The sequence below is a fragment of the Lissotriton helveticus genome, chromosome 8 (assembly GCF_964261635.1).
Source record: "Lissotriton helveticus chromosome 8, aLisHel1.1, whole genome shotgun sequence".
NCBI lineage: Eukaryota > Metazoa > Chordata > Amphibia > Caudata > Salamandridae > Lissotriton > Lissotriton helveticus.
In genome coordinates this window covers 189,008,846-189,034,143 of record NC_136069.1, presented here as the reverse complement: position 1 = coordinate 189,034,143, position 25,298 = coordinate 189,008,846, and the positions used below count along the sequence as shown (strand labels likewise).

Below are 25,298 nucleotides of genomic sequence, written 5' to 3'. Positions count from 1 at the left end.
TGTTAGGTTGGAGGGAACACAAGGCTTTAGGAATGATACTTTTTTTAAGTTTCCAAAACCTTTATTATCATTTGGTACGGTACGTTGCAGCATAACTGTCATATATCCAATTTACAGTGCGCCCATTCCGACCCCTACCCCACCCCCCTACTCCCCTTTATCTTCTCAAGTTCCCCAATTGTACTCCCTCACATCTAAACGTGCGATCAGTGTCTATTAGATAGTTCTCCTGTCCTCACCAGCATCCACTGGCGTATATTATTGTTAAGAGTCCACAGCCAAGTCCTTGCCAGTTATGCACAATATACCATGACCTACACTACGTCCCAATAGTACATTCCGCATAATGAACATCCTGATCCCCGCTCTCTGCTCTATACAGTTCGTGACTCATTCAACAAATTCCACGGCTTTAGGAATGATACTTGATCCCAATAATCCCAAACAAGTTTTGGTAAGTGCTTCCCAGTTTGAAATGGGTCAATTTGTTTCCTAAATTATTCAGGATGGAGTTGGGATGCCTCACCAAATTTGAACACCATATAATATTAAAACAAGGAGCATTACCTAAAATACATAAGGTCAGGAATGTTCCACCTTCATTGAGGGATTTGTTGAAGGAGGAATTGCAAAGGTTATGTAATGAAAAAGTAATTGAACCTATAGAAGCTTCGGAACGGTTAAGTCCTATTGTAATTGCCAAAAAAACGAAAGGCAAAATTAAGATGTGTGTTGACCTCAGGGCCTTAAATAACTGCATCTGGATTGATCGTTACCCCTTGCCAAAAATTAACAAAATGTTAGCCAGTGTGAGAGGGGGAAAGTATTTCACTACACTGGACTTATCTAATGCATACCATCAAATTTTGTTGGAGAATGGTTTGAGGCATTTAACTTCATTCATATCACCGGAGGGTGCTTACCAATTCATTTACATGCCTTTTGGTCTGGCATCTTCATCTGCAGTTTTCCAGAGAGTCATACAAGGAATACTGAAGGAAATGTCGAATGTTTTGGTGTTTCAGGATGATGTGTTGATTTGAGGAATGTAAATCAACACGATAATATACTCAGGATGGTGTTACAGAAATTGTAAAGAGCGGGTTTAACCATTGGATTGGACGAATTCAAATTCTGCACAGAGGAAGTTGAGTATTTGGGGCATACTCTGATAGCTGATAGTGTAAAGTCAAAACCCAAATCAGTAGAAGCTATTGAAAAAGCTCCTGCTCCTAAGAACAAGGACCAGTTAAGATCCTTCCTCTGCATGGCAGAGTACTATGCCAAATTTGTACACCATTTCACTGTCATAGAAAGTCCTTTAAGAGAAGTTATGAAAAAAGGGGTCAAATTTAGTTGGTCTGACGAGCATCAACATGCATTGAGCATTGACATTGTAAAAAAATCTATTATAAATGCCGTCACTCTCAAACCTTTTAATCCAGAGGATAAGACCATAGTAGTAACCAATGCCAGTAATTGTGGTCTTGGGGCTGTACTCATGCAGGTACATGAGGGCAAAGAAAGGGTGGTTCACGCACTTTAAAAGGGGTGGAGAGAACGTACTGAACTATTGAAAAAGAATGTCTTGCTTATTGGTGGGCATGCAACATTTTCAGGTTTTTGTCTGGGGTTTAGAGTTTGAATAGCGGATGGATTACAAACCTTTAGTGGATTTATTTACTACAAGTGGTGCAAGCAAGGCAACACCTCGCATTGCAAAATGGTTATACTATCTTCAAGAATATGTATTTACTATAAAATATGTGCCGGTGTACAATAGATCAATTCTGTTTGTTTGTCTAGATTACCATTAGAGCAGTATGAAAACAATGATGAGGAATGGATGGTGGCTGACATACAAGACTGGGGTGGTGCCATTGGAGAAGAGGAATGGAAGGAAGCTGTGTTAGAGGACCCTGCTTCGATGAAGCTCATAGATGCTCTTCAGGAATAAAGAATAAACAGGAAGAGTTATTGCCGTTCAAGTTTGTATGGGATGAATTATCTGTCGATAAAGGTATAGTCAAAATGAATGAGAGATTGGTGGTACTGATGGGTTTGAGAGAAAGAGTTGTGACTTTGCTTCACGAGGGGCATGGCGGCATGACTGGCATGAAGAACAGTGCTTGCAATGATTTTTGGTGGCCAGGATTGGCAAACCAGATAGAAAAATGTGCACATGATTGGATTCCCTGTGTTTGCTGTCTCACAAGGTTCAGGCGACGTCGATATGCCCAGTTCCATTTCCCAGAAAACCCTGGGAAAGGTTAGCAATGGACATTTGTGGCCCTTTTGAGGGTTTAGGTGCTGACGAAAACTATGCCATTGTCTTAATGGATTTCTTTTCCAAATGGCCAGAAGTAGGATTTGTAAAGGAGATGAAATCAAAGAATGTAATTGAATTTTGTGAAGACATATTTCGGTGTGAGGGGTGTCCTGCAGAAAGTTTAACCAACAATGGTCCCCAATTTGTATCTGAAGCGTTCAGTACTTTTCTGAACAAAAGGGGCATCAGACATTGCAAAACCCTTGTTTATCATCCATGGGGGAATGGTATGACTGAATGGTTTAACCGTGTTTTGGGTGAAAGTATTCAGTTGGCTAGGCATAGTAACTTGTGTTGGAAGGATCAAGTGAAAGAAGTGTTGTGGAAGCATCGTGCCACACCCCATTTTGCAACAAGGGTTACACCATTTAGTTTGCTGAAAATCAGGGTCCTGTGTTCAATAGCCACTCCGGCATGGATGGCAAGAGCTGGCACCTTTAATGTGAATTACAAAGACCTAAGTGATAATGTGGACAAATATCAAGCAAGGTACAGACTTAGGGCCAGATGTAGGAGCCCAAATACTGGTCAGTAACGGCCGATTTCGGCCGTTACCGACCGGTATTTGGGTTTTGTAATGTAGGGGGCTAGAAAATTACAGAATCTGTAAATTTACCGAATCGGTAAAATACCGAATCAGTAAATTTACCGATTCTGTAATTCAGTATGTAGGTGGCACAGTTTACAGTGCCACAGTCCCTTAGAAATTCGTTATTTACCACCCAAAACTATTGGGTGGTAAATTACAAATTTCTGTGTACATGCACATCTGTGCAGGTACACCTGTGCCATGTGGCACACATACATGCCCATGTATGTGTGCCACACGGCACACAAGCCAGAAACAGGGGTGCAACAGGGTGTCAAAGTGACACCCTGTCCCCCTTGGAAATTCGGTATTTTTACCGATTCGGTAATTACCGAATCTGTATTTGCTATTGATTCCTATGGGCTTCAAGGCCCATAGGAATCAATGGCAAATACTGATTCGGTAATTACCGAATCGGTAATTACCGAATCTTACCGATTCGGTATTTTTACTGATTTTTTTTCCTACATAGCAATTACCGATTAGTAAATACCGATTCGGTAAAATTCGGTATTTACCATTCAGTAATTTGCTATTACCTACATCTAGCCCTAAGTCACAATGATAATGTGAGAAAAGAATGCAAAGTATTTAACAAAGGCATGTTAGTCAGAGTACATTCTCACCATCTTCATAAGAAAGGTTGTTCTAAGTTATCTACTCCCAAGATGATTGTTGATGTAAGAGGGAATGTTATCAAGTTGGATGATGGGAAATGGTGGAACACTAGAAGAGTGTCCAAATGCAATGAAACAGAAGGTAGAGAGTGGGTGAGGAAATGTGGGGGTGAAGTTGGCAGACCTTTGGAGATGCTTAGAGATGCCATTATGCGATGTAATCCAGGCCCAAATATTTGGAATCCTATGTTTGCAATTTGAAATACCACTGTTTAAGATTTGCCTCTGAAAAGGATTGTTACTGTTTATTTGACACTTTTATTGGTTGTTTTTCGTTCCTTTTATTACTGCATTTGTTTGTTAAATATATTCCAGTGTTATGCTGTTTTGTTAAAGTGGGGAAATGTGTTATAGCTATGTGTATATTTAGATTTTTTGTGCATGCGTGCGCTGTTTGTTTCAACTTCCAGAACATGTGTGGGTTCTGGAGGTCGGAGCAGCAGTAACTGTTGAGGGAAGCTGCTGATCGGGAGACGTTCTTGAGAGCAGGAACGGATCCGCACTTTTGTCTTTGAGCGGAAGTAGTACTTGCACGACTTCCCACCGTTTTCGGAAACATATAGCTTGGCTTCGCAATCCCAGCTCGCCTTTGGAATCATAAGGGTACCCTCCTCGCAGAACTTGAAGCTGTGGCCCGAACTCAAACAGCAGAGACACACCTCATGGGGATCTGTCACAGACATCAGCTTCCAACATTCCATACACGGTTTAAAACTTGGGGCATATTACCAAGGGCATTATCGCCGCATTAGCGGGACTTTTTCCCGCTAATGCGGAGATAATTTTATCGCCCTATTACCAAGCTGTGGCTAACACCAGTTAGCGACAGCTTGAAGGCTATAGCGGGCATTTACGGGCCCACTTTGCATGTCAGCGATAATTATCGCTAATGACATGCAAAGTGGGCGTGCCAAGATGTTAGCGACTAAAAACAGTCGCTAACATCTCTAACTCCTATTAACAACTTTTGGAAATATTCGCGCTAAGCGCGAATATCTCCAAAAGCTAACGCCTGCTAAAAGCAGTTCTTAGCCATGTTATCCAATGGAAGGTGGATAACATGGCTAAGAGCATTGTCACGATAATGCATGAATATCGCTGATTTTTCAGCGATATTCATGCATTTCGCAGGATTTGTACCGCTTTTTAGATAAACCTTGATAATATCAAGGTATCTCAGCGGTAAAAATCCTCGGTGCTCGGCGATATTTTTTTCCCGCTAACCAAGCAATAGCGATAATTATCGCTATTGATTGGTAATATGCCCCCTGGAGCTTTGGGAAGGGACCTGTTAACTTCATCATTGGAAATTAATTTTGAGAAAAAACGTATTCACTGATCAGAGAAAAGTTAGGAGCTAGTTTCAGATTTGTGCACTAAGGCACAGAAAGAGGGGTGTGGCATCAACGTCAATGGGTGGCGCTTGTGTACGGCTCAAACCATCACTTCTGGGGCACGGTAGACCTAAAGCAGTGCAGCGCTCCCTACCGGCAGTGTGGGGGCTGTGCTAGGGAGTCCTCTGGATCAGGGCTGACAGCTGGGGATATTGTAAAGGTGAGGAATCTTCAGTTAGAAGTATCCATTAAATTAGTAATGAAACCTTCGGACCAGAAATATTGGAATTGGTTACATTTTTATTTATATAGTGCAGCTGAATGAAACATTATTAGCACACTCTACAAGAAAACAGCAATGCATAGAATTATTAAACAGAAAACGGTTGGCGTGAACTTTGGTGTGAATGTGCTCTTTCCTCTGATTTCTACGTGTTCTTGATGACAGAGACTGAAAAGAAAAGCCAAAGCTACTCTTGAAGAATCATTACATTTGAGGATTCATGTCCAAATAGTTTCTGTTACTTTGTGTGGCTAAAGCTAAGAGTAAGGAGAAGGTACAAGGTCTGCCCACGTGTGCCCTGGCTTTAAGGGCTTCTACTGCGAATGCCTTGTTAGGCTGCATTGACCGGTCCTTCAGGTGTAAGACAGGAGGTTTCTTGCAACTTCTACTGCAAGGAAGGTTTTACAGAAGGATGTGATATTGAGTTTCTCTTCACCATGATTCATACCAGAAACTCATACGTTTGAGGCTTGAGTGGCGGTAAAAAAAAATGGGAGTGCAGTCAATTTTAACATTATTGGGTCTAAAAAGAAGAAATCAATCACACTAGCCTAACAATAGACCCTGAATCAAAGGGAACCGGCACCCACAAAGAAGCAGAAGCGTAGGTATCAATATCTCACTTAAAAATAATAAGTGGGGCGGTTCCACCATCAGCAGCCAAAGTGGGGAGTTTCAGTATTTATAACACAGTTTCTTGCTCTTTGCTGTGCTATAGAGACCATTGATCATAATTGGTATTGGGAGTCGTGGGGTGAAGAATGGAGTTTTCATTTTCCTCGGGCTTGCAGGGAATTCGAGCCAGATGTGTGGGTGAATTTGCTGCTGCAGTGCATATTTCACTTACAGTGGTGAGTGACCGCCTTGTGTGAAAAGAAGGTGAGAGAGAAAGTTCCTAGATATCATCTGAAAAGAATATAATAGTACTGGAGATACTTTCTGATACAGGGAAAAGCTCCCAGTGGAAAAGTGAACCCTCTTTTGGAACTTGTAATAGTCAGCAAAGAGGCATTCCACCGATAACAATACAACTAAATAGCTGGGTAAGGGATGAGTTGAAGTGAGCAGTTGTGGAGGATGGACAAATTAACTGAGTAGGAGACATGATAAACTCGCAGAGGATTTGGCTGTCTGAACAGTGATGATCCAGAGGGTCTCTGGTCCAAAATATGGGAAGCCACTGTGAGGATGAGGGACAAACGTGCCTCTCAGGGCCACGTCAGAAGAGGAGAGGAGGGGAGCAGGAAAATGGGCACAGGTGGATAGAGGACCAAATGAGGCCAGGGTGCAAAGTCTGTAAACTGTAGGGGTTAACAAAAGAAAGGACACTGTCTCCAGAGATATTCCTAACACAAAAGATTTGCAGCTTAGAGCTCCTGGGGAGAGATTGCTGGTTATGTTTTAATGTAACATTGTTCATTCACTTGTATGGTAACCTAGTGATGAGCATGAAATTCAAAATCTTTTTTAAATAGTCAAAAAATAGTTTAAATCGATAGGTCTGGCTTTAATATGATAACACGTGCAAGCAAATGCATGCAGAAATGCTGCTTGTATAAGTTTAGCACAGTTAGGCCAGACGTACTGGCTGTGCAAATGCATTGTATTATTATTGATATCAGAGAAACAGTGCCTCTCACACATATGCCGTCCCCATTTTTGCTATTACACACACACACACACACACACACCGATGTGGAACAGACAATGCTTTCACACACACAAGAAGATTGAGGTGGTAGTATTGGTGGTGATCTCAATGATAATGCTGGTGTCAGTGGTGGTAATGGAGGTTGTGGTGGTAGTGGTGGTGGTGGTAGTAGTAATGAGATGCTAAATTGTCAAGATCTCAAAAGGTTATGAATTAGCACTGAATAACTTTTGATAAACATTACCATGCAGGGTAGATGCATACCAAATGAGTGCATCAGAGGTGGTGCAAGACATTTATCATTTAAAACAATCGTGAAGTCCAGTAAGCATACCAGAAAAGCCGCTAGGTGCTCCCCATTGAAAAGAAATGAGTACCTCAGCAATCATGCCACAGGGGCTGGTGGCCACAGATGGAGCAGAGCAAAAGCTGAGACATCGGTGAGCCACAGAGAAGCACTTACAAGGAGGGTGGGCAGAACAGAAACTGGGACTTAACTATCAGGACTGGTAGAACAGGAGCCAGGTTCACTGAGCCATAATGAAGCAGTGACAAGGGAGGGGGCATGGTATAGCACAAGCCAGGACTAACCACTGAACCTCAGTAACAAACAGGGTGAGGTAGAGAAAGAGCAGTGTTCTCACAGGATGTTGAGATGACATTTTGTATCATGGCTCCTTGATGTGTAAAGTAATTAGGAGGCCATCTACAGGTCAGGGCCGCAATTAGTTCTTGACAAGAGCATTAAAAGGGTGGCTGCAGTGAAAGGCAATAACCAGGACTCCCCACTTCATTGTGAGCAACGTGATGGCTCTGGCGTCGCAGAATTCTATGGGTGGAGTCACTTTCAGGGATCCAGGTATCATTTCTGACAACAGCGTTCTCGTCAGTGACATCACCAGCACTGTGGCCCAGGATTGGTGGCATTGGGCACGGGTCACAATTATGGGAGGAGGCAAGCTTAAAAAGCTTGGGTTGATTTACTGCAGTGTTTTCCTCTAGTGGTGCTACCTGGGCCCAACACGTGGAACTGCAAAATACACACTCTCTCAACCCTAAAGGTTGTGGTTTTGGAGTAGATGGTTGTTGGTCCATGACATTGAGAATTAACTTTCTCACCCTCGCTGTGTTATGCTACTCACTAAAGATTGAGAGTTTGACCGGTTTTGCAGTCACTCTGCACATTGTAATCCTTTGGCAGTAGTATGATAAGAAAGGAAGGGGACTCAATCAATCAATCAATGTCTTGTAAAGTGCGACTACTCACCCCTAAGGGTTTCAAGGCACTGGGGGACGGGGGACTGCTGATCTGTTGAAGATGCTGTGCTGTATCCGAAGAGCCAGGTCTTGAGATCCTGCCTGAATCGAGGCTGTCACGGCGATTGCCTAAGGTGGAGAGGCAGGGTGTTCCACATCTTTGCTGTGAGGTAGGAGAAGGATCTTCCTCCAGCCGTGGTCTTGCTGATATGTGGTGCGGTGGCCAGGGCCAGTTGGGCGGAGTGGAGGTCTCTAGTGGGTGTGTGGAATGCAAGACAGTGGTTAAGGTACGCATGTCCTGTGTTGTGTAGGGCTTTGTAGGCATGTGTGAGGAGCTGGAAGGTGATTCTTTTGTTGACTGGGAGCTAGGTGAGGTCTCTCAGGTGGCCAGTGATGTGGCTGCGGCGGGAGATGTTGAGAATGGTGAAAATTGCAGTTTAGTGGTGGTGGCAGCATGGGGCTAGGTTCAGGTATTGTCCTCATTACTGGTGTTTGGACCCCTCAATATAGTGATTATGGGTGCGTCATGCATAGGACAATTCCCCATTTTTGGTGGTGGCCTAGGATTGCCTTTCACAGGATGTGGGCAGATTTAGCCATGTGTTTTTGGATATGATGGAATTGGGGAGATTGGCTCTGGGGCTGAAAAGTCTACCCTCAATTTTGAGGTCATGCCTGAGACAGAGCATGCGCTGTCGCTTTTTAGACGTTTTGCATTAGGTTAAGGAGGGCTTGGAGGCTGCCCGTTGCTTACCATTCATTGATTTCATTGTTCCTCTTATTTGCTGGCTCCTGATTAATCAGCGCATGCTGGATTCACTTTCTTTTTGCTTGTTTCTCCTTTCAACAAAGCATGAACCAAGTACTGATTGCTTTTGTTTATTAGCATATTTCCGCTGCTCACACAGGGATTGCCTTCTTTTCCTTCTTCCTCCATTGTCATTGTTGTTGCTTGTTCCCCCATCCCTCACACATCGTTTCTTGCCCCTTCCCACCTTGTTGCCCACTCCGTCATTGTTGCTTACCCCCCATTTTGTTTATTGCCCTTAGTTTTTGTCTGTCCGGTGCCCCCTCCTGCGTCGTTGCTTGCACCTTTGTTACTTGCCCCTTGTTGCTTGCCCTGTTAATATTGCTTCACCTTTCACCCCTCCCTGTTGTTGCTTGCCCTGGGACACCCACCACCACCCCCCTCCAGCCCCATCCCACCTGTTGTTGCTAGCCCCATCCCGCTTGCCGCTCCCACCTCCCACCATTTGTTGGTTGCCCCATCCTACCCCACCCATCCCACCACAAAAAAAGTTGACAAAGCTAAATAGCTCTTGCATACTCAATAGCTATTTTGATTTTTCAGTGAGTTTTTGCCATCTTGTCCAGCAGAACAGTTGCTATGCAGAAATGCTGAAAGTAAAAAGAAGTAAATAAAAACTATGACGGAGCCAGCATTGACCGCATCACAACACATATTTATTTTTTTACATTCACCCATGCTGTACAGAGGCTGCGTTGTTGTACAATATGGCTAAAAAAAATACATTGACAAAGTCGATAGATCTCGTATAAGCGAAACCTATTAGCTTTATCAATACTTTTCATTCAAGTAAACATTGTAAATCTGTATTTACTCCGGGTTAAAGTGGTTCTTGATGTTAGTCTAGGGAGGTGCTCAAAATGATGTCATAAGTGAAATGTATTTTATAATTGTGTTATATTTTTAATAAATAGGACCCCAAGTTTTTAAGCCAATGAATGTTGTATCTGATGGTCATTGCCTCGTCCTGGTGCAGATGAGTGTGGGCCGCTCTGGGTACCTCCTCTGCCTATGTGGTAAGCATTTCATGTCAGGCGTGAGTGACCAGAGATATGATGTTGTCATGCATACCTGTCAACTTGCAGAACAATCTCACCATGTGAGGAGGGAGCTGGGCCTTGAAGGGGGAAGGGCCTCGTGCCAAGAAGTACGTAAGAGGCACCTTTGAACCCCATCTCAACCCCAAACCCCCTCCTAAAAAAAACACTTGCTGAGGCTGGTGCCGATGTCCTGGGGTGTTTTTACCCCCCTTAATGGACATCGGCAGCTCAAATCCTCAGAAAATAGCTGGTAAACCACTATTTACAGTGGTTTTCAGCTTATTTTCCCTGCCACCGTATGATATATACTCCTCACCAGGAGACTGTGTGATGGGAGTCAATATCGTGTGTCACACGGTGGCACCATGTGAGTTGGCAGGTATTTGTCATCGGCACCGTTCCCTCTAAGGCGCGCGCGCGCACCGCTCCTGACCTCACCGCGCACAACCTAGCGTGGAGCACGCACACGGTCAGGAAGTCACGCCGCCGGCCGCTTTGAAAGAAGCGAGCGGCGCGAATGCGGCGGAGCGGTCGTGAGGCGTGCAGGTAAGGAGGTGGGGGGAGAGCTTGTGGCGCTTGAGGCTATGAGGGAGGGCGGGGTAGACTGGCCTTTTGTTTAAGAATTGCTGTTAATCAGAGCCCCTTCACGGGCTCAGATTAACAGTAATACTTAAACAAAAGGTCAGAGTCTTCCCCGCGCTTTCCTAACAAAAGAGTAGACAGTTTCCAAACACAGCGTGTGTTTGGAAACTGCCTACGCTTTTGTTAGGAAAGCGCTGAGAAGACTCTGGCCTTTTGTTTAAGTATTACTGTTAATCGGAGCCCGTGAAGGGGCTCTGATTAACAGCAATACTTAAACAAAAGGCCACAGCATAGCTGCCAAGGTTTCTAATTGCTATGTGTGACATTTTCATAATTTCATTGTAATTTCGAGTGACATTTCAACAACTATGAGTGACACTTTATCGGAAGCAAAAATCAAGCATGAAACATATGGAGAAACATATAAATATAACAAATGACACCCATTTGAGCAACAAGAAACTCTAAGAAGTGCACTAACAGGGAGGGACCTGCCTGTGAAGAGCGCGCTGCTCTGCCAAACAATGCTGCCCGTGCTGAGTGGCGCCCTCAGTAAAAGCAACCACAAAAACAAAAAAAAAACATCAGTAAAATCTCACGGTATGTGTAGAGATGAAATCCAGTGTGGAAACCAGCACATTTACACCATGTGCCAATGTTGGCAGCTTAGGCTCCATTATAACATGATCTTGTTGTGTGACAGCCACCCTTGCAGCGCTAATTATTGCTACATTAATGGAATCAGAAGGGCACCAAAAACGAGTGAGGCAGAGGGCAGGAGGGCACCAAAAACGAGTGGGGCAGAGGGCAGAAGGGCACCAAAAGCAAGTGGGGCAGAGGGTAGGAGGGCACCAAAAGCGAGTGGGACAGAGGGCAGGAGGGCGCCAAAAACGAGTGGGGCAGAGGGCAAAAGGGCACCAAAAGTGGGGCAGAGGGCAGAAGGGCACCAAACGCGAGTGAGGCAGAGGGCAGGAGGGCATCAAAAGCGAGTGGGACAGAGGGCAGGAGGGCACCAAAAACGAGTGGGACAGAGGGCAGCAGGGCACCAAAAGCGAGTGGGGCAGAGGGTAGAAGGACACCAAAAACAAGTGGGGCAGAGGGCAGGAGGGCACCAAAAACGAGTGGGACAGTGGGCAGAAGGGCACCAAAAACGAGTGGGACAGAGGGCAGAAGGGCACCAAAAAAACGAGTGGGACAGAGGGCAGAAGGGCACCAAAAACGAGTGGGACAGAGGGCAGAAAGGCACAAAAAAAGAGTGGGACAGAGGGCAGAAGGGCACCAAAAACGAGTGGGACAGAGGGCAGAAGGGCACCAAAAAAACGAGTGGGACAGAGTGCAGAAAGGCACAAAAACGAGTGGGACAGAGGGCAGAAGGGCACAAAAAACGAGTGGGACAGAGGGCAGAAGGGCACCAAAAACGAGTGGGGCAGAGGGTAGAAAGGCACAAAAAACGAGTGGGACAGAGGGCAGAAGGGCACCAAAAATGAGTGGGACAGAGGCAGGAGGGCACCACAAACAAGAGGCATTTGGCGCCGCAGACACGCGAGGTTCGGTTCCTGGCGCACATAGCCATGGTTGCAGCACACAGAGACCCTCCACTGCCGCACACAGAGGAAAAAAATTAGAGGGAACATTGGTCATCAGATGCAATGCTTAGCATTATGATGGATGAAGAGCATGAGAAGCAGTTGCACAGTTTATTGTTTGTAGTGTGGTAGCATTGCAATTAGCTTTGTATGTCATTATGTTGTTCTGTTTGTAATCAGTTTGAATTCTGATTTCAAATTCAAACGCGAGTGGGGCAGAGGGCAGGAGGGCACCAAAAGCGAGTGGGACAGAGGGCAGGAGGGCACCAAAAACGAGTGGGACAGAGGGCAGAAGGGCACCAACAGCGAGTGGGGCAGAGGGCAGAAGGACACCAAAAACGAGTGGGACAGAGGGCAGGAGGGCACCAAAAACGAGTGGGACAGAGGGCAGAAGGGCACCAAAAAAACGAGTGGGACAGAGGGCAGAAGGGCACCAAAAACGAGTGGGACAGAGGGCAGAAAGGCACAAAAAACGAGTGGGACAGAGGGCAGAAGGGCACCAAAAACGAGTGGGACAGAGGGCAGAAGGGCACAAAAAACGAGTGGGACAGAGAGCAGAGGGCACCAAAAACAAGTAGGGCAGAGGGCAGAAAGGCACAAAAAACGAGTGGGACAGAGAGCAGAAGGGCACCAAAAATGAGTGGGACAGAGGGCAGGAGGGCACCACAAACGAGAGGCATTGGCGCCGCAGACACGCGAGGTTCGGTTCCTGGCGCACATAGCCATGGTTGCAGCACACAGAGACCCTCCACTGCCGCACACAGAGGAAAAAAATTAGAGCGAACATTGGTCATCGGATGCAATGCTTAGCATTATGATGGATGAAGAGCATGAGAAGCAGTTGCACAGTTTATTGTTTGTAGTGTGGTTGCATTGCAATTAGCTTTGTATGTCATTATGTTGTTCTGTTTGTAATCAGTTTGTATTCTGATTTCAAATTCAAACGCGAGTGGGGCAGAGGGCAGGAGGGCACCAAAAGCGAGTGGGACAGAGGGCAGGAGGGCACCAAAAACGAGTGGGACAGAGGGCAGAAGGGCACCAACAGCGAGTGGGGCAGAGGGCAGAAGGACACCAAAAACGAGTGGGACAGAGGGCAGGAGGGCACCAAAAACGAGTGGGACAGAGGGCAGAAGGACACCAAAAAAACGAGTGGGACAGAGGGCAGAAGGGCACCAAAAACGAGTGGGACAGAGGGCAGAAAGGCACAAAAAACGAGTGGGACAGAGGGCAGAAGGGCACCAAAAACGAGTGGGACAGAGGGCAGAAGGGCACAAAAAACGAGTGGGACAGAGAGCAGAGGGCACCAAAAACAAGTAGGGCAGAGGGCAGAAAGGCACAAAAAACGAGTGGGACAGAGACCAGAAGGGCACCAAAAATGAGTGGGACAGAGGGCAGGAGGGCACCACAAACGAGAGGCATTGGCGCCGCAGACACGCGAGGTTCGGTTCCTGGCGCACATAGCCATGGTTGCAGCACACAGAGACCCTCCACTGCCGCACACAGAGGAAAAAAATTAGAGGGAACATTGGTCATCGGATGCAATGCTTAGCATTATGATGGATGAAGAGCATGAGAAGCAGTTGCACAGTTTATTGTTTGTAGTGTGGTTGCATTGCAATTAGCTTTGTATGTCATTATGTTGTTCTGTTTGTAATCAGTTTGTATTCTGATTTCAAATTGATATGCACACTGTGGCCGGAGGTCACTCATGCTGAAATCTGGAATTGGGGCAAGCTGCTATATATTGAGGGATGCGAGAGACAGAGTAGTACTGTAATGGTACGGGTTACAGTTATCTTTTTATTGGTTGTTGTAATAGGTCACTCATATGTAAGATGATAACTAATCATCTGAATGAATAGGTAATTAGGACCTAGAGGTATGGACTATGTCAGAGTCCTCAAGTAGCAGAAGGTGTAGCAGATCTCTTTAAATAAAGCATGTACATCCCATTAGTAGTGGGTGGGTTGTTATAGCGGGCTGACTAGTTGCATCCGACCAAATGGGAGACGTTGATATTGCATAGTTTGGAAGCGGTGAATTGTGGCTACTCCATAGGTGAGAGTGGACTAGTGACTCTCGCTCAGGCACTTTACCTGTATCTGTCATCATGTTGTCCATTGTTGGTTTCTGTGGGACAACGGGCTGTCATAGATATAGATTCCAACAGTTTGCCAGGGCCACTAGCCTAGGGGTAATCCCAAAAACAGCAGGTTTTCGCTTCCTATCTTAACTTCATGTGCTCCTGGATACTTAATATTTTGCTTGCTAAGGAGTTACTAAGTTTTACTTCCTGGACTAAAAATATATGTTCATTGCATTACATGTGTCCTAAAATCAAAATAATGACACCAATGTGGGTGTATTTTCTTCTAACCATTATGCTGTGACATCACATTAATCACTTATTACATCATTCAGATCAACCCTGCTCACACTATATAATTCAATTTGAAAGTGTAGATAATTGATGGCTATGTGTATATTTGCAGTGAAGGGGGTGATTGGAGGGAACATAGCCCCAACAAAACACAGCTTTTTTGGAATAATTAGAGAATGAATGAGGGGGTCTAAATTGTCAAAAAGCAGCTGCTCGTCATTTGCTGTCAGAAACTGCTGTAATAAGTGGTGACAATGACTTATTTTAGTTTAGATCAGGAAGGACAATGCTTTATCATTTTTGGTCATAATAAAATATACACATATAGGTCGTTTCTCTGTCCCACTGAGTAAGAATGAAAAGCAGCAATTTCCCACACTCAGCTCTATAAAGTTGATTCCAATAATAATGCTTGTCACAGAAGAGACTATGCAGCCACACCAAGCTTCACAAAGCTAACCCCAATGAGTTCTTGTATTACACTGGATAAATTACCCCCAGCTCTACAATATCAGGTGGCATCAGCTACTTCAAGACGTGTGACATCACACAGCATCCAGTCATGACTTGTATTTATACATACACATATATTTAAAATATATACAATTGTACATATTTATTATTTAATAATTATTCAATAAGTGTGTCCTATTTTTGTATGTGTTAACATTAACTTATATGTATTTATATTTTAAATAATGTACATTAATATAACATTATTTCCAAATGTTTTTTCTTAAGTCCCTAACTGTTATTTTCTATACAAGGGTCTTGCAGTGCCTGTGTTTGGGCATGTGTAGTGCGTAGTAAACTTACTCAAAAGTATAAACTTACTTTTTTTTAAAAAGCAGTTTTGAAGAGAGAGAAAAGAATGGATGATGCCTGTGTGCGTGTGTGAGAGAGAGAGAGAGAGAGAGAGAGAGAGAGAGAGAGAGACAGAGAGAGAGACACAGACATAACAAAGAGAATGATAAGGCCATACAGAGAGGAGGAAGAAGAGAAAGAGGCAGGGGTAGGTAGACAGACAGGCAGACAGACAGACAGAAAGACAGAAAGATTACAAAAAGTACAAGTGCAATAGGGACCAGTGATGAAACAATGCAAAGACAGTCCCAGGGCAAAAAAACACAATAATCTGAAATGTTTGTGTTCTGTTGTCGCAAAGCGTTGTACTAATCTGCCCTTTGTCTGCCCTTGATAAAAAAAAGTCTCGTGTCACTGTGGCTCTAGCCTTTAACTCTGGCTCTTAGCGCCTGGCGCCCAATCCGCGTGCACTGTCTGGCGGGCCTCTGTATAGTGCCCCCGGGGTGCTCAGAATCCCCACAAATGATAGCGTGAGCCGCGAGCTGCCGTTGACGGCGCCTCCGCAGGGACAGTCGCGCGTCCCCCTTAAGGCTCCGTGAGCGAGTGTTACCCGAACGGATTATTTCTTGTGTTCGAAAAACAAACCACTGGAAAATAGGTATCTACTCCGAAATATAGTGCCATGACGCATGCACCGGCTCGTGTATTTCCAGGCGGTAGAGGTCGCATGAAGGGCGGCCACGGGCGGACCGAAAGGGCAGAGCAGAGGGCGGAACTTGTATCCGAGGTGCCCCAGGGAGGAGGCATTGACTCTGGGCATATGATATGAAGCATGCTGCCCGCTGAGGAGAATTTACCCAGCAGCTTTGACTCGGTAGTCGGTAATTTTTACTGATTTCCTCAATTACATGACGCACTAAACTGAACTAACACGGCAAAGTACGCCAACTTCAAATAAGTTCGTTTAATCCTGTCCTGAGGTATGCCATGTCCACCTGGGGTTGGCATTGGGCAGGCAGAGGCGTGGCTTTTCTTTTGCTATCCCGGATTCCCCACTTAGTCAAAATGAATGATCTTGGGCACAACTAGTTACCCTTGGCTGTACCCCAGTGTTCTCTGTTTCACTTGGGACTCGCTAAGTAAGCAACCGGCAGTATTAAAACTATAGTATATATAGATAGTATATATAGACATCTGCTAAATTCACAGCCTCCGCGCAAACCTGGCATGTCCCCCCCGTCCCGCGCCCCCACTTCTCATAGATGGTTTGGTTTTATGTGTCTTGTGCATTTGTAGGGCTTCATGTATAAAGCGCCCTGAAGGGGCTATGCCCAGAAACTGACCAGAGGACTCGCACAAAGTCACACTGACCAGAGGACTCACACAAAGTCACACTGACCAGAGGGCTCACACAAAGTCACACTATGCCCAGAGACTGACCAGAGGACTCACACAAAGTCACACTGACCAGAGGACTCACACAAAGTCACACTGACCAGAGGGCTCACACAAAGTCACACTGACCAGAGGGCTCACACAAAGTCTCACTATGCCCAGAGACTGACCAGAGGACTCACACAAAGTCACACCGACCAGAGGACTCACACAAAGTCACACTGACCAGATGACTCAAACAAAGTCACACTGACCAGAGGGCTTACACAAAGTCACACTATTCCCAGAGACTGACCAGAGGACTCACACAAAGTCACACTGACCAGATGACTCACACAAAGTCACACTGACCAGAGGGCTCACACAAAGTCACACTATGCCCAGAGACTGACCAGAGGACTCACACAAAGTCACGGTGACTAGAGGACTCACACAAAGTCACACTGACCAGAGGGCTCACACAGTCACACTATGCCCAGAGACTGACCAGAGAACTCGCACAAAGTCACACTGACCAGAGGACTCACACAAAGTCACACTGACCAGAGGGCCACACAACGTCACACTATGCCCAGAGACTGACCAGTGGACTCATACAAAGTCACACTGACCAGAGGACTCACACAAAGTCTTCGCGTCCACCTACAAGCGGGCTAGGTCGGAAATTAACCCGTAATAAAAGCGGGGACGGGGACCCTTCTCAACGGAGTACCCCCACCCCCTTCTTCCCGGGACATTCGTTTCCGATCATCCCGTTTCCTAATGCAGACACAGTGGGTACACTGTGCTTGGAAGGAGTCTGTTGTGTAACCCCCAACCTCAAAAATAACAGGCAGGATTTTAAACGATTTGTACTCAATGCAACACGTTGATAAACTATTTTGAGCCGAATAGTTGTGTTAAAATTGTGAGTTGTGCGCCTATTAGTAACCGCTAAGAGAGAATGGGATGGATGTAAGAAAAGGAGAAAGTAAAAAAGAGAAAAGAAAGTGGCAAATACAGATAAAAGAGAGGCATGAGAAATGTTAATGGAGAGAAAAATATGTGAGGTTAACATTGAATGAAAAGACGAAAGAATTACAAAATAAATTATACAAAAAAATTAATGAACGACGGAAAGAACGAAAACGAAAAAGTAGAGGTATTGAGGAAATAAGCACTAAAAGTAAGATAGCTAAATAAATTAAGACAGACGAGATAAACAAATAGGAATGGAAGATATTTTCGAGAAACTACATAGTTCAAAGATATGAAAAAGTATAAATGAAAGGTAAGTAAGTAATCTTTATTGTACAGTTAATTAAAACTCACAATTTAAAACTCACAGTTTAAAAGTATAAAACAACTTTCAAGCTTTAAAATACATAAGTCAGCGGTGTCTCGCTTTATGTGTTAATAAGTAAATTTCATGTTTTCAGTTTCGTTTTTCGGGGTTATTCTGTGTGCCAAAGTCCCAAAGGGTTACTGACTCTGTTAGGCGCTAGATTTCTGGTAGTCTGTAAATGAAAGGAGTGCCCATCAAATTGAAAATAAAGGAAATAAATACTGAAAATGGGACAAAATAAATATAGAATACACGGAAGAAGCAAAGCAACACAGGATAAGTACAAAACAGATATTTGTCGGTCTTTTTTTGGAAAGTCTCATTTTAACTCTGAAGGTATGCGGACATACTTTCGCGAATGATCCAGAGCTGTGCGTTCTAAAAATGTTTTTCGCCGGTCTAATAAGACGTTCAGGCTGGCAGTTTAAAGGGCGAAGTAATCGAATCAACCATGCGAGGATGCGGCGGTCCCAGAGAACCATCCATCGATCACCGTGATAGGGTCCGGTGCGCGAGGAACCCAAAGCGCCGGAGTGCTCACTGGTGCCAGACTATGCGAGGGTCTAGAGGCCTGAAAACCCCAACTTGACACACTGTCATAAAGTCCACGATTCCTGGACCCAAGATCCGGGACTGCCCTGACAGACAATCAAGGAGTCCACAGCACATGGCCACAGAGCCGGGCTCCAGAGATTGTCCCATGTGACCGACTGCCATAGAGTCCCAAGGGCAAGGACTAGGCTGTCCCACGTGCCACTGCCAAACTATGACAGACACCAAAGTGGCAGTCTGTCATAGTAACTAGTGTGTGGAATTAAGGCCAGAGAGTGCATTAAGTGATCGTTTCCCATAGAGTCCACTATGCGAGAGCCCAGGTCCCCAGAGTGCCCCAAGTCACAGACTATCATAGAGTCCACCGCAAGTCCGCAACAATAGGAGGAACGAGGGCCAGAGGGTTCCTTAAGTGACAGTTTGTAATAAAGTCCACAGTGTGAGGGGGCCCAGAGTACTCCGAGTGGCACACGGTCATAGTGTTAGAGCTGGGGGCTATAGGTTGCCTCAAGGACAGACAAGCAGAGGGCGGGGACAGGTGCGTCAGACCGCCCTAAGTGACAGACTATCATAGAGTGCACAGTGCGAGCGCCCAGTGTCCTAGAGTACCGGAAGTGACCCACTATCTTAGAGTCCACCGTGCGAGGACACAGGGCCCAGCGTCCTCCAGCTGACAGCCCATTCCTCCTTACGTCTCTGCCGGATGATGTGTGAAATGATGCAAATGAATGCATGTCTGTGGTAAGTAGTGTTCCGGGAATAGGAACAGAGGCAGAGATGAAACGAGGTGCCGTGACTACGCCCGGCACACAGAGGCAATTTGTAAACATTTATTTCCGATTACCAGAGATCACGATACATGCTTTGCCAGCAACCATTGAAAGTCAAGTTGAAGAATGCGAGCGGGCAGGGGTGGATGGTAGACTTGATAGCTGGCATTACTACCTCGCTTGATTCAATGGCGTGAGAAAGAAAAAGAAAGGAGTGAAAAAGTGGGAGTAGGACCGCGTGAGATAGAAAAGAAAAATAGTTCGGGGGGGGGGGGGTGTGGGGGGGAAGGGAGGAAAAAAGAAGAGTCGGTGAGATAACAGGATGGGGAGCGAAGCGGACACACAAAAAAAGCGTGGAGATAAATAGATAACTAAATAGTGAAATGCGAGAATAAGGAAAAAAGGAACGGTAGAGGGAGGGAATGAAAACGAAAGAAAAACAGAACAAAGGGAACAGGGATGTAGGTGGACAAAAAAAATCAAGACATAAACGAAGAATGAGCGAGACAAAGAAAGAGAGAACAAGACAAACAGAGTCAAACGAAAGGAGGAAAGATACACATGAAGGGTTATAAGAAGGAGAGAGAACGAATGAACGAAACATAAGGACATGGAAAAATATGGAATATGAAAGAAACAATCAAGGAAAACGAAAAAAGAAAGCATGAGAAAAGGAATTAGAAATGGAAGAAAGAATGAAGAAAAATGAATGAAGGAAGGAAGAAAGAAAACAGTGAAAAGGAAAGAAAGCTGATCCCAAAAAGAAAGAAGTACATGTTTCGCATTGTTTGTGTGGAAACGCATTCAAGGCATGCCTTCTCTGGAAGGATTTTAAGTGGATGTTTACTCCCGTGAAAAGTTTTACTTTAACACATTTTGCCCTCCACGCCACCTGAATACAACTTAAATACACTCAACTTAATTATTAAACTGTCTGGACTGTGGTCCGCTTGATGACTTATTTAAAATATTCACAATGTAATTAAATCGTGTTGATTCGCCGGGAGATATTGCTTTTAGCTTGTAGGAAGGTGTTAAAAATTAACAAAGCTAAAACCTTCAGTTAGGAGCACTGCGAGGATGTAGCAGCATTTCCCACCGAGCAAACTTTGAACATTCAGCATCCCTCCTCGCGCCTGAACAGGAGCGGAAGCAACAGACCGAACCCCGATTTTTCTCACTGATATGTTGCACCAAAGTCACTCCTCCCCATTCAGTCATTGCACTGAGGTCACCTGTCCTCATTCGATCGATGGTGTTAACAGACTAAACTGGACAAAGGCGCAGGTTCACCTCACGGATGTATGCATTGTTACCTTCCCAGGAGGCTCCAGGCATGAGCAGCGCTGGTCGGTAGCAGCATACTCTCGGGCCTCAGCAGTTCTGGGAAGTAGACGGCACACTGCAGGGCCTCAGCAGCGCCGGACACTAGACAACACACCCTGGGGCCGCAGCAGCGCTGGACACTAGACAACACACTCTGGAGCCACAGCAGCGCTGGTCACTGGACAACACACTCTGGGGCCTCAGCAGCCATGGAAACTAGACAGCACACCCTGGGGCCTCAGAAGCCCTGGACACTAGACAACACACACTGGGGCCTCAGCAGCCCTGGACACTAGACAACACACACTGGGGCCGCAGCAGCCCTGGACACTAGACAACACACCCTGGGGCCCCAGCAGCCCTGGACACTAGACAATACACCCTGGGACCTCAGCAGCCCTGGAAACTAGACAGCACAACCTGGGGCCTCAGCAGCCCTGGGCACTAGACAATACACCCTGGGACATCAGCAGCCCTGGAAACTAGACAATACACCCTGGGACCTCAGCAGCCCTGGAAACTAGACAGCACACCCTGGGGCCTCAGCAGCCCTGGACACTAGACAATACACCCTGGGGCCCCAGCAGCCCCGGACACTAGACAATACACCCTGGGACCTCAGCAGCCCTGGACACTAGACAATACACCCTGGGACCTCAGCAGCCCTGGAAACTAGACAATACACCCTGGGACCTCAGCAGCCCTGGAAACTAGACAGCCCACCCTGGGGCCTCAGCAGCCCTGGACACTTTACAATACACCCTGGGACCTCAGCAGCCCTGGAAACTAGACAATACACCCTGGGACCTCAGCAGCCCTGGAAACTAGACAGCACACCCTGGGGCCTCAGCAGCCCTGGACACTAGACAATACACCCTGGGACCCCAGCAGCCCTGGACACTAGACAATACACCCTGGGACCTCAGCAGCCCTGGAAACTAGACAGCACACCCTGGGGCCTCAGCAGCCCTGGACACTAGACAACACACCCTGGGGCCGCAGCAGCCCTGGACACTAGACAACACATTCTGGGGCCTCAGCAGCGCTGGACACTAGACAACACACTCTGGAGCCACAGCAGCGCTGGTCACTGGACAACACACTCTGGGGCCTCAGCAGCCCTGAACACTAGACAACACACTCTGGGGCCTCAGCAGCGCTGGACACTAGACAACACACTGTGGGACACCAGCAGCACTGAACATTAGAGAGTACACTTCCGAGTTTCAGCACCTCACACTTCAGAGCTTCAGCAGCATTGATATTAGACAACACACAGCAGGGCCTCAGCAGCACTTGATATGAGACAACACACTGGGGTGCCTAAGCAGCGCTGGAGATTAGACAACACACTGTAGGGCTTTAGCAGCACTGTTGGTTAGACAACACACTGCAGGGTTTCAACAGCATTTGATATTAGACAACACACAGCAGGGTCTAAGCAGACCGGGACATTAGACAACACACAGCAGGCTTTAGCAGCACTGCACGTTAGACCACACACTGCAGCTCCTTACTAACCAGGACGTTAGACAACACACCGCGGGACCTCAACAGCGTTGGGCATGAGACAACAACATGATGGGCCTCAGCAGCCAGCACAATAGACAACAGGCTGAGTCTCACTGGAGCTGGACTTTAAATAACACAGAGACTGTATAGGAGACCATATCTTGATGAATTAATAGAACAGTACGGAGAAGGAGGATTCACAGAGAACAGACATTTGGAACTGAAATCTAGAATGGTCCAAAAAGACCCACATACTCTTTCAATGTCAGAGACTGAAAAAGCATACTACAAAAACGCTGCCTTAAACATATAAACCACTAATATCTCTACCCGACATAAATATCTCCTTACTAAAATTTCAATCTACTTTGAATCCTTAAATACACCCAATCGCACGTCCCACAACCTGACGATGTCTTCATGGTTATCCAGTGTTGAACAAGAGGAACCAGGAGCTATATTTAAACAGGTCCTGCACACGTGCTCTAAGGCAGTAATAGGGAATACAAGGGTGTGCAGTTCCTATGGGTAGGGAAGACAGGTCGTTTTTAAAAAGTGCCCTCACACACCCAGAGGGATGTCATGCTTCATCATAGGGCCTTGCTTCTTGTCGGGCCGGCGCTGCAGTACCCGACAGGCACCCGCAAAGGGGCTCTTTGGTGGAGACCTTTTGGATGAAGCTGTAGGGTGAGTGCAGTGCTGGGCCGACGAGGAGCAAGGCCCTATAATGAAGCATGACATCCCTCGGGCGTGTGAGGGCACCTTTTTGAAAATACCGGTCTTCCCTACCCATAGGAACTACACATCCTTGTATTCCCTACATGGTTATCCAAGCACCTGTCATTTCATGCTTGGACTCAGGCAATGCTGGCCCCTTAGGTTTTCACAGATCTATGTAGGGATCTCAAAAAACCCAGCTGAAAGACGTGTCTCTGGTTCAAACAATTGACTACATCACACAGATCTTATGTGAGGCTGCCTTGGCTGCTCATATAGGCTAGAATCAAATACAAACTTGCTATTATCACGTTCAAAGAGACCCACCTTAAAAACACTCTGCTTTTCATCCTTTTAAAAATGTCTGCCTGGAACAAAAGTCTCTGTAGCGGAGACGTATTCAGACTTGAATCGTTGAAAGTCAGATCACACCTAAACTACACTCATTGTTTTTCTGGTACTGCCCTCTCTTTGTGGAACACTCTACCAGAAGATCTTAGACACCACAAAGAATTAAACCCTTATTTGTTTAGACTTTACTTTGCTCTGTAACTTCTTTATTGCCCCTCTTACATTGGTTTATATTATCCTCAAGCTCACCCTTTTAAAATTCTCACCTCTCTACCTCTTCCCTCTTCTGCCCTTGCGTCCCTCCCCATGGCCTCACCTATTCTGTGCTCTCAATCAACCCTCTCCTTCTTTCTTTCTTGTCTTTCTTGACTACATTCCCTCTGGTTTTCGTTCCTTCATTACACCCAGACCACATTGGCTCTCCCTATTTGTTCCCCATCTTTTCTTTTTATTCTTCCTTCCCTGCTTCCACTTCTCACCCTGTTACCTCTTTCACCTACTGCCCCCTCATGGGCTCATGGCTGGTCACTTCTTTCTCATCGCCAGAGAATCCTGGGGCATATTAACTAGGGCATTGCGCCACCAGGGTGTCACTTTTTGCCAGACTCTGGTGGTGCTGTGACTTGTTCCATATTTACAATGTGATGCTAAGCCCCTTTGCATGACTTAACGCCGCCTTGTAAATATGGTCCTCCTTGTTGCAGTTTTCTGCGGCATAGGGGCATGCAATGGGTATTGCTGTCTGCGTTCCCACACAACACCCATTGCTTTTAGACACTGCTCCAGAATTACAAGGATCTGAAAATCTGAGGCTGTGGCAAAAACTTGTGCTTCCGCAGGTGAGGCATACGAGTGGCACAAGAAGAAGTAATACTTGTATTTCTCCTCATTTTTTGCTCTTTCTACGTGTGCTGCATTCTGTGCACACATAGAAAGAGCAAAACACCATTGATGGTTGTTTTTGTGTAGGAAAGTATCCCTTCCTGCACAACAACAACCATCCCCGCAATGCAGGCAGTCTAGCACCATGGTGCAAGGGTGCCTGCTCTGGAGCTAGGCTGCTTTTTTTGCGCCAGTGCAGGGGTGAGTACAGGAATGTGCAGTATTATAAATACGGCCCATTCCTGTACTTAGAAAATGGTGCAGCTCAGTGCAGCAAAATTGCTTGCGGCACCGCACTGGGCCATTTTCATGTAAATATGTCCCCAGATCTAATGGGAGTTTCTACCCCCTCCAGTCTGTTTGTCCTTGCTCTCTTTTTATGCATATGATCGCTAGAGACGAAACCTTGGTATTGTGCATTACGTTCTTTCCTGTATTGATTGACTCGTTTTCTTCTTCATTGTTTTGTGTAAAGAGATCTATGATTTTCATGGCTATCGTATTTGTAAATCACAATAACTTCTGTTGCTAGAGCTGTACAATATAAAAAATGGTGAATACATGCATTGTTTCTCATACAAGTGCTGGGAGCTGGTACAGATAGATCAGACCAAGGTATTCTAAGCAGCTGTGTCATTGTCTTTCACGGAACCGCACAGCACTCTATCCAGTACTGGCAAATCAAAATAAGTTAAAAAGGAATAAAAGTAGGTAGGGAAGGAATATTAAATAAAGTAAACAAAAGTAAAAAGATAGTTTGTAAAAAAAAAACACCAAATAGAAACAAAGAAGAATTAGGAATCAAATATTTAACTGATACAAAAAAGAAAGGATGCATAAGCCAGAGAGGAAAAATAACAAAAAAATAGAAAGAATAGAAAGTTAGAAAAATGTAGTAGGGAAAAGAACAAAATGAAAGCACAGTGAATAGAAAACATGGAAAGAAGAAATAGAAAAGAGAAAGAAATGAAGCAGAGCTGAGTTGGAGTTAAAGAAAGAGCAAGAGAGAATGAAGAAATAGAAAAAGAGAGACATAAAGAAAGGAAAAGAGAATAAAACAAAGGGAGAAAATAAAAAAAAACATGACATTAAGGAAGGGGGCAAAGAAGAACACAAAATGTTAAGAAAGAAGGGAAGAAACATAAAAGG

General features: G+C 45.5%; 1 protein-coding gene across 4 annotated transcripts in view; it reads left to right on the top strand.

The window, feature by feature from the left end:
* The first annotated feature begins 15,904 nt into the window (after positions 1 to 15,904).
* SIM2 (SIM bHLH transcription factor 2) overlaps positions 15,905 to 25,298 on the top strand; it is a 453,956-nt gene continuing 444,562 nt past the window's right edge. For 2 of the 4 annotated variants that reach the window (XM_078655939.1, XM_078655938.1), the window contains exon 1: positions 17,878 to 19,332. In XM_078655939.1, the coding sequence (XP_078512065.1) occupies positions 19,320 to 19,332 (13 nt within the window). In that variant the 5' untranslated portion in view covers positions 17,878 to 19,319. Of the gene's footprint in view, positions 16,195 to 17,877; positions 19,333 to 25,298 lie in introns of those variants that run through there. The other 2 variants (XM_078655937.1, XM_078655940.1) reach the window with 2 other exon arrangements.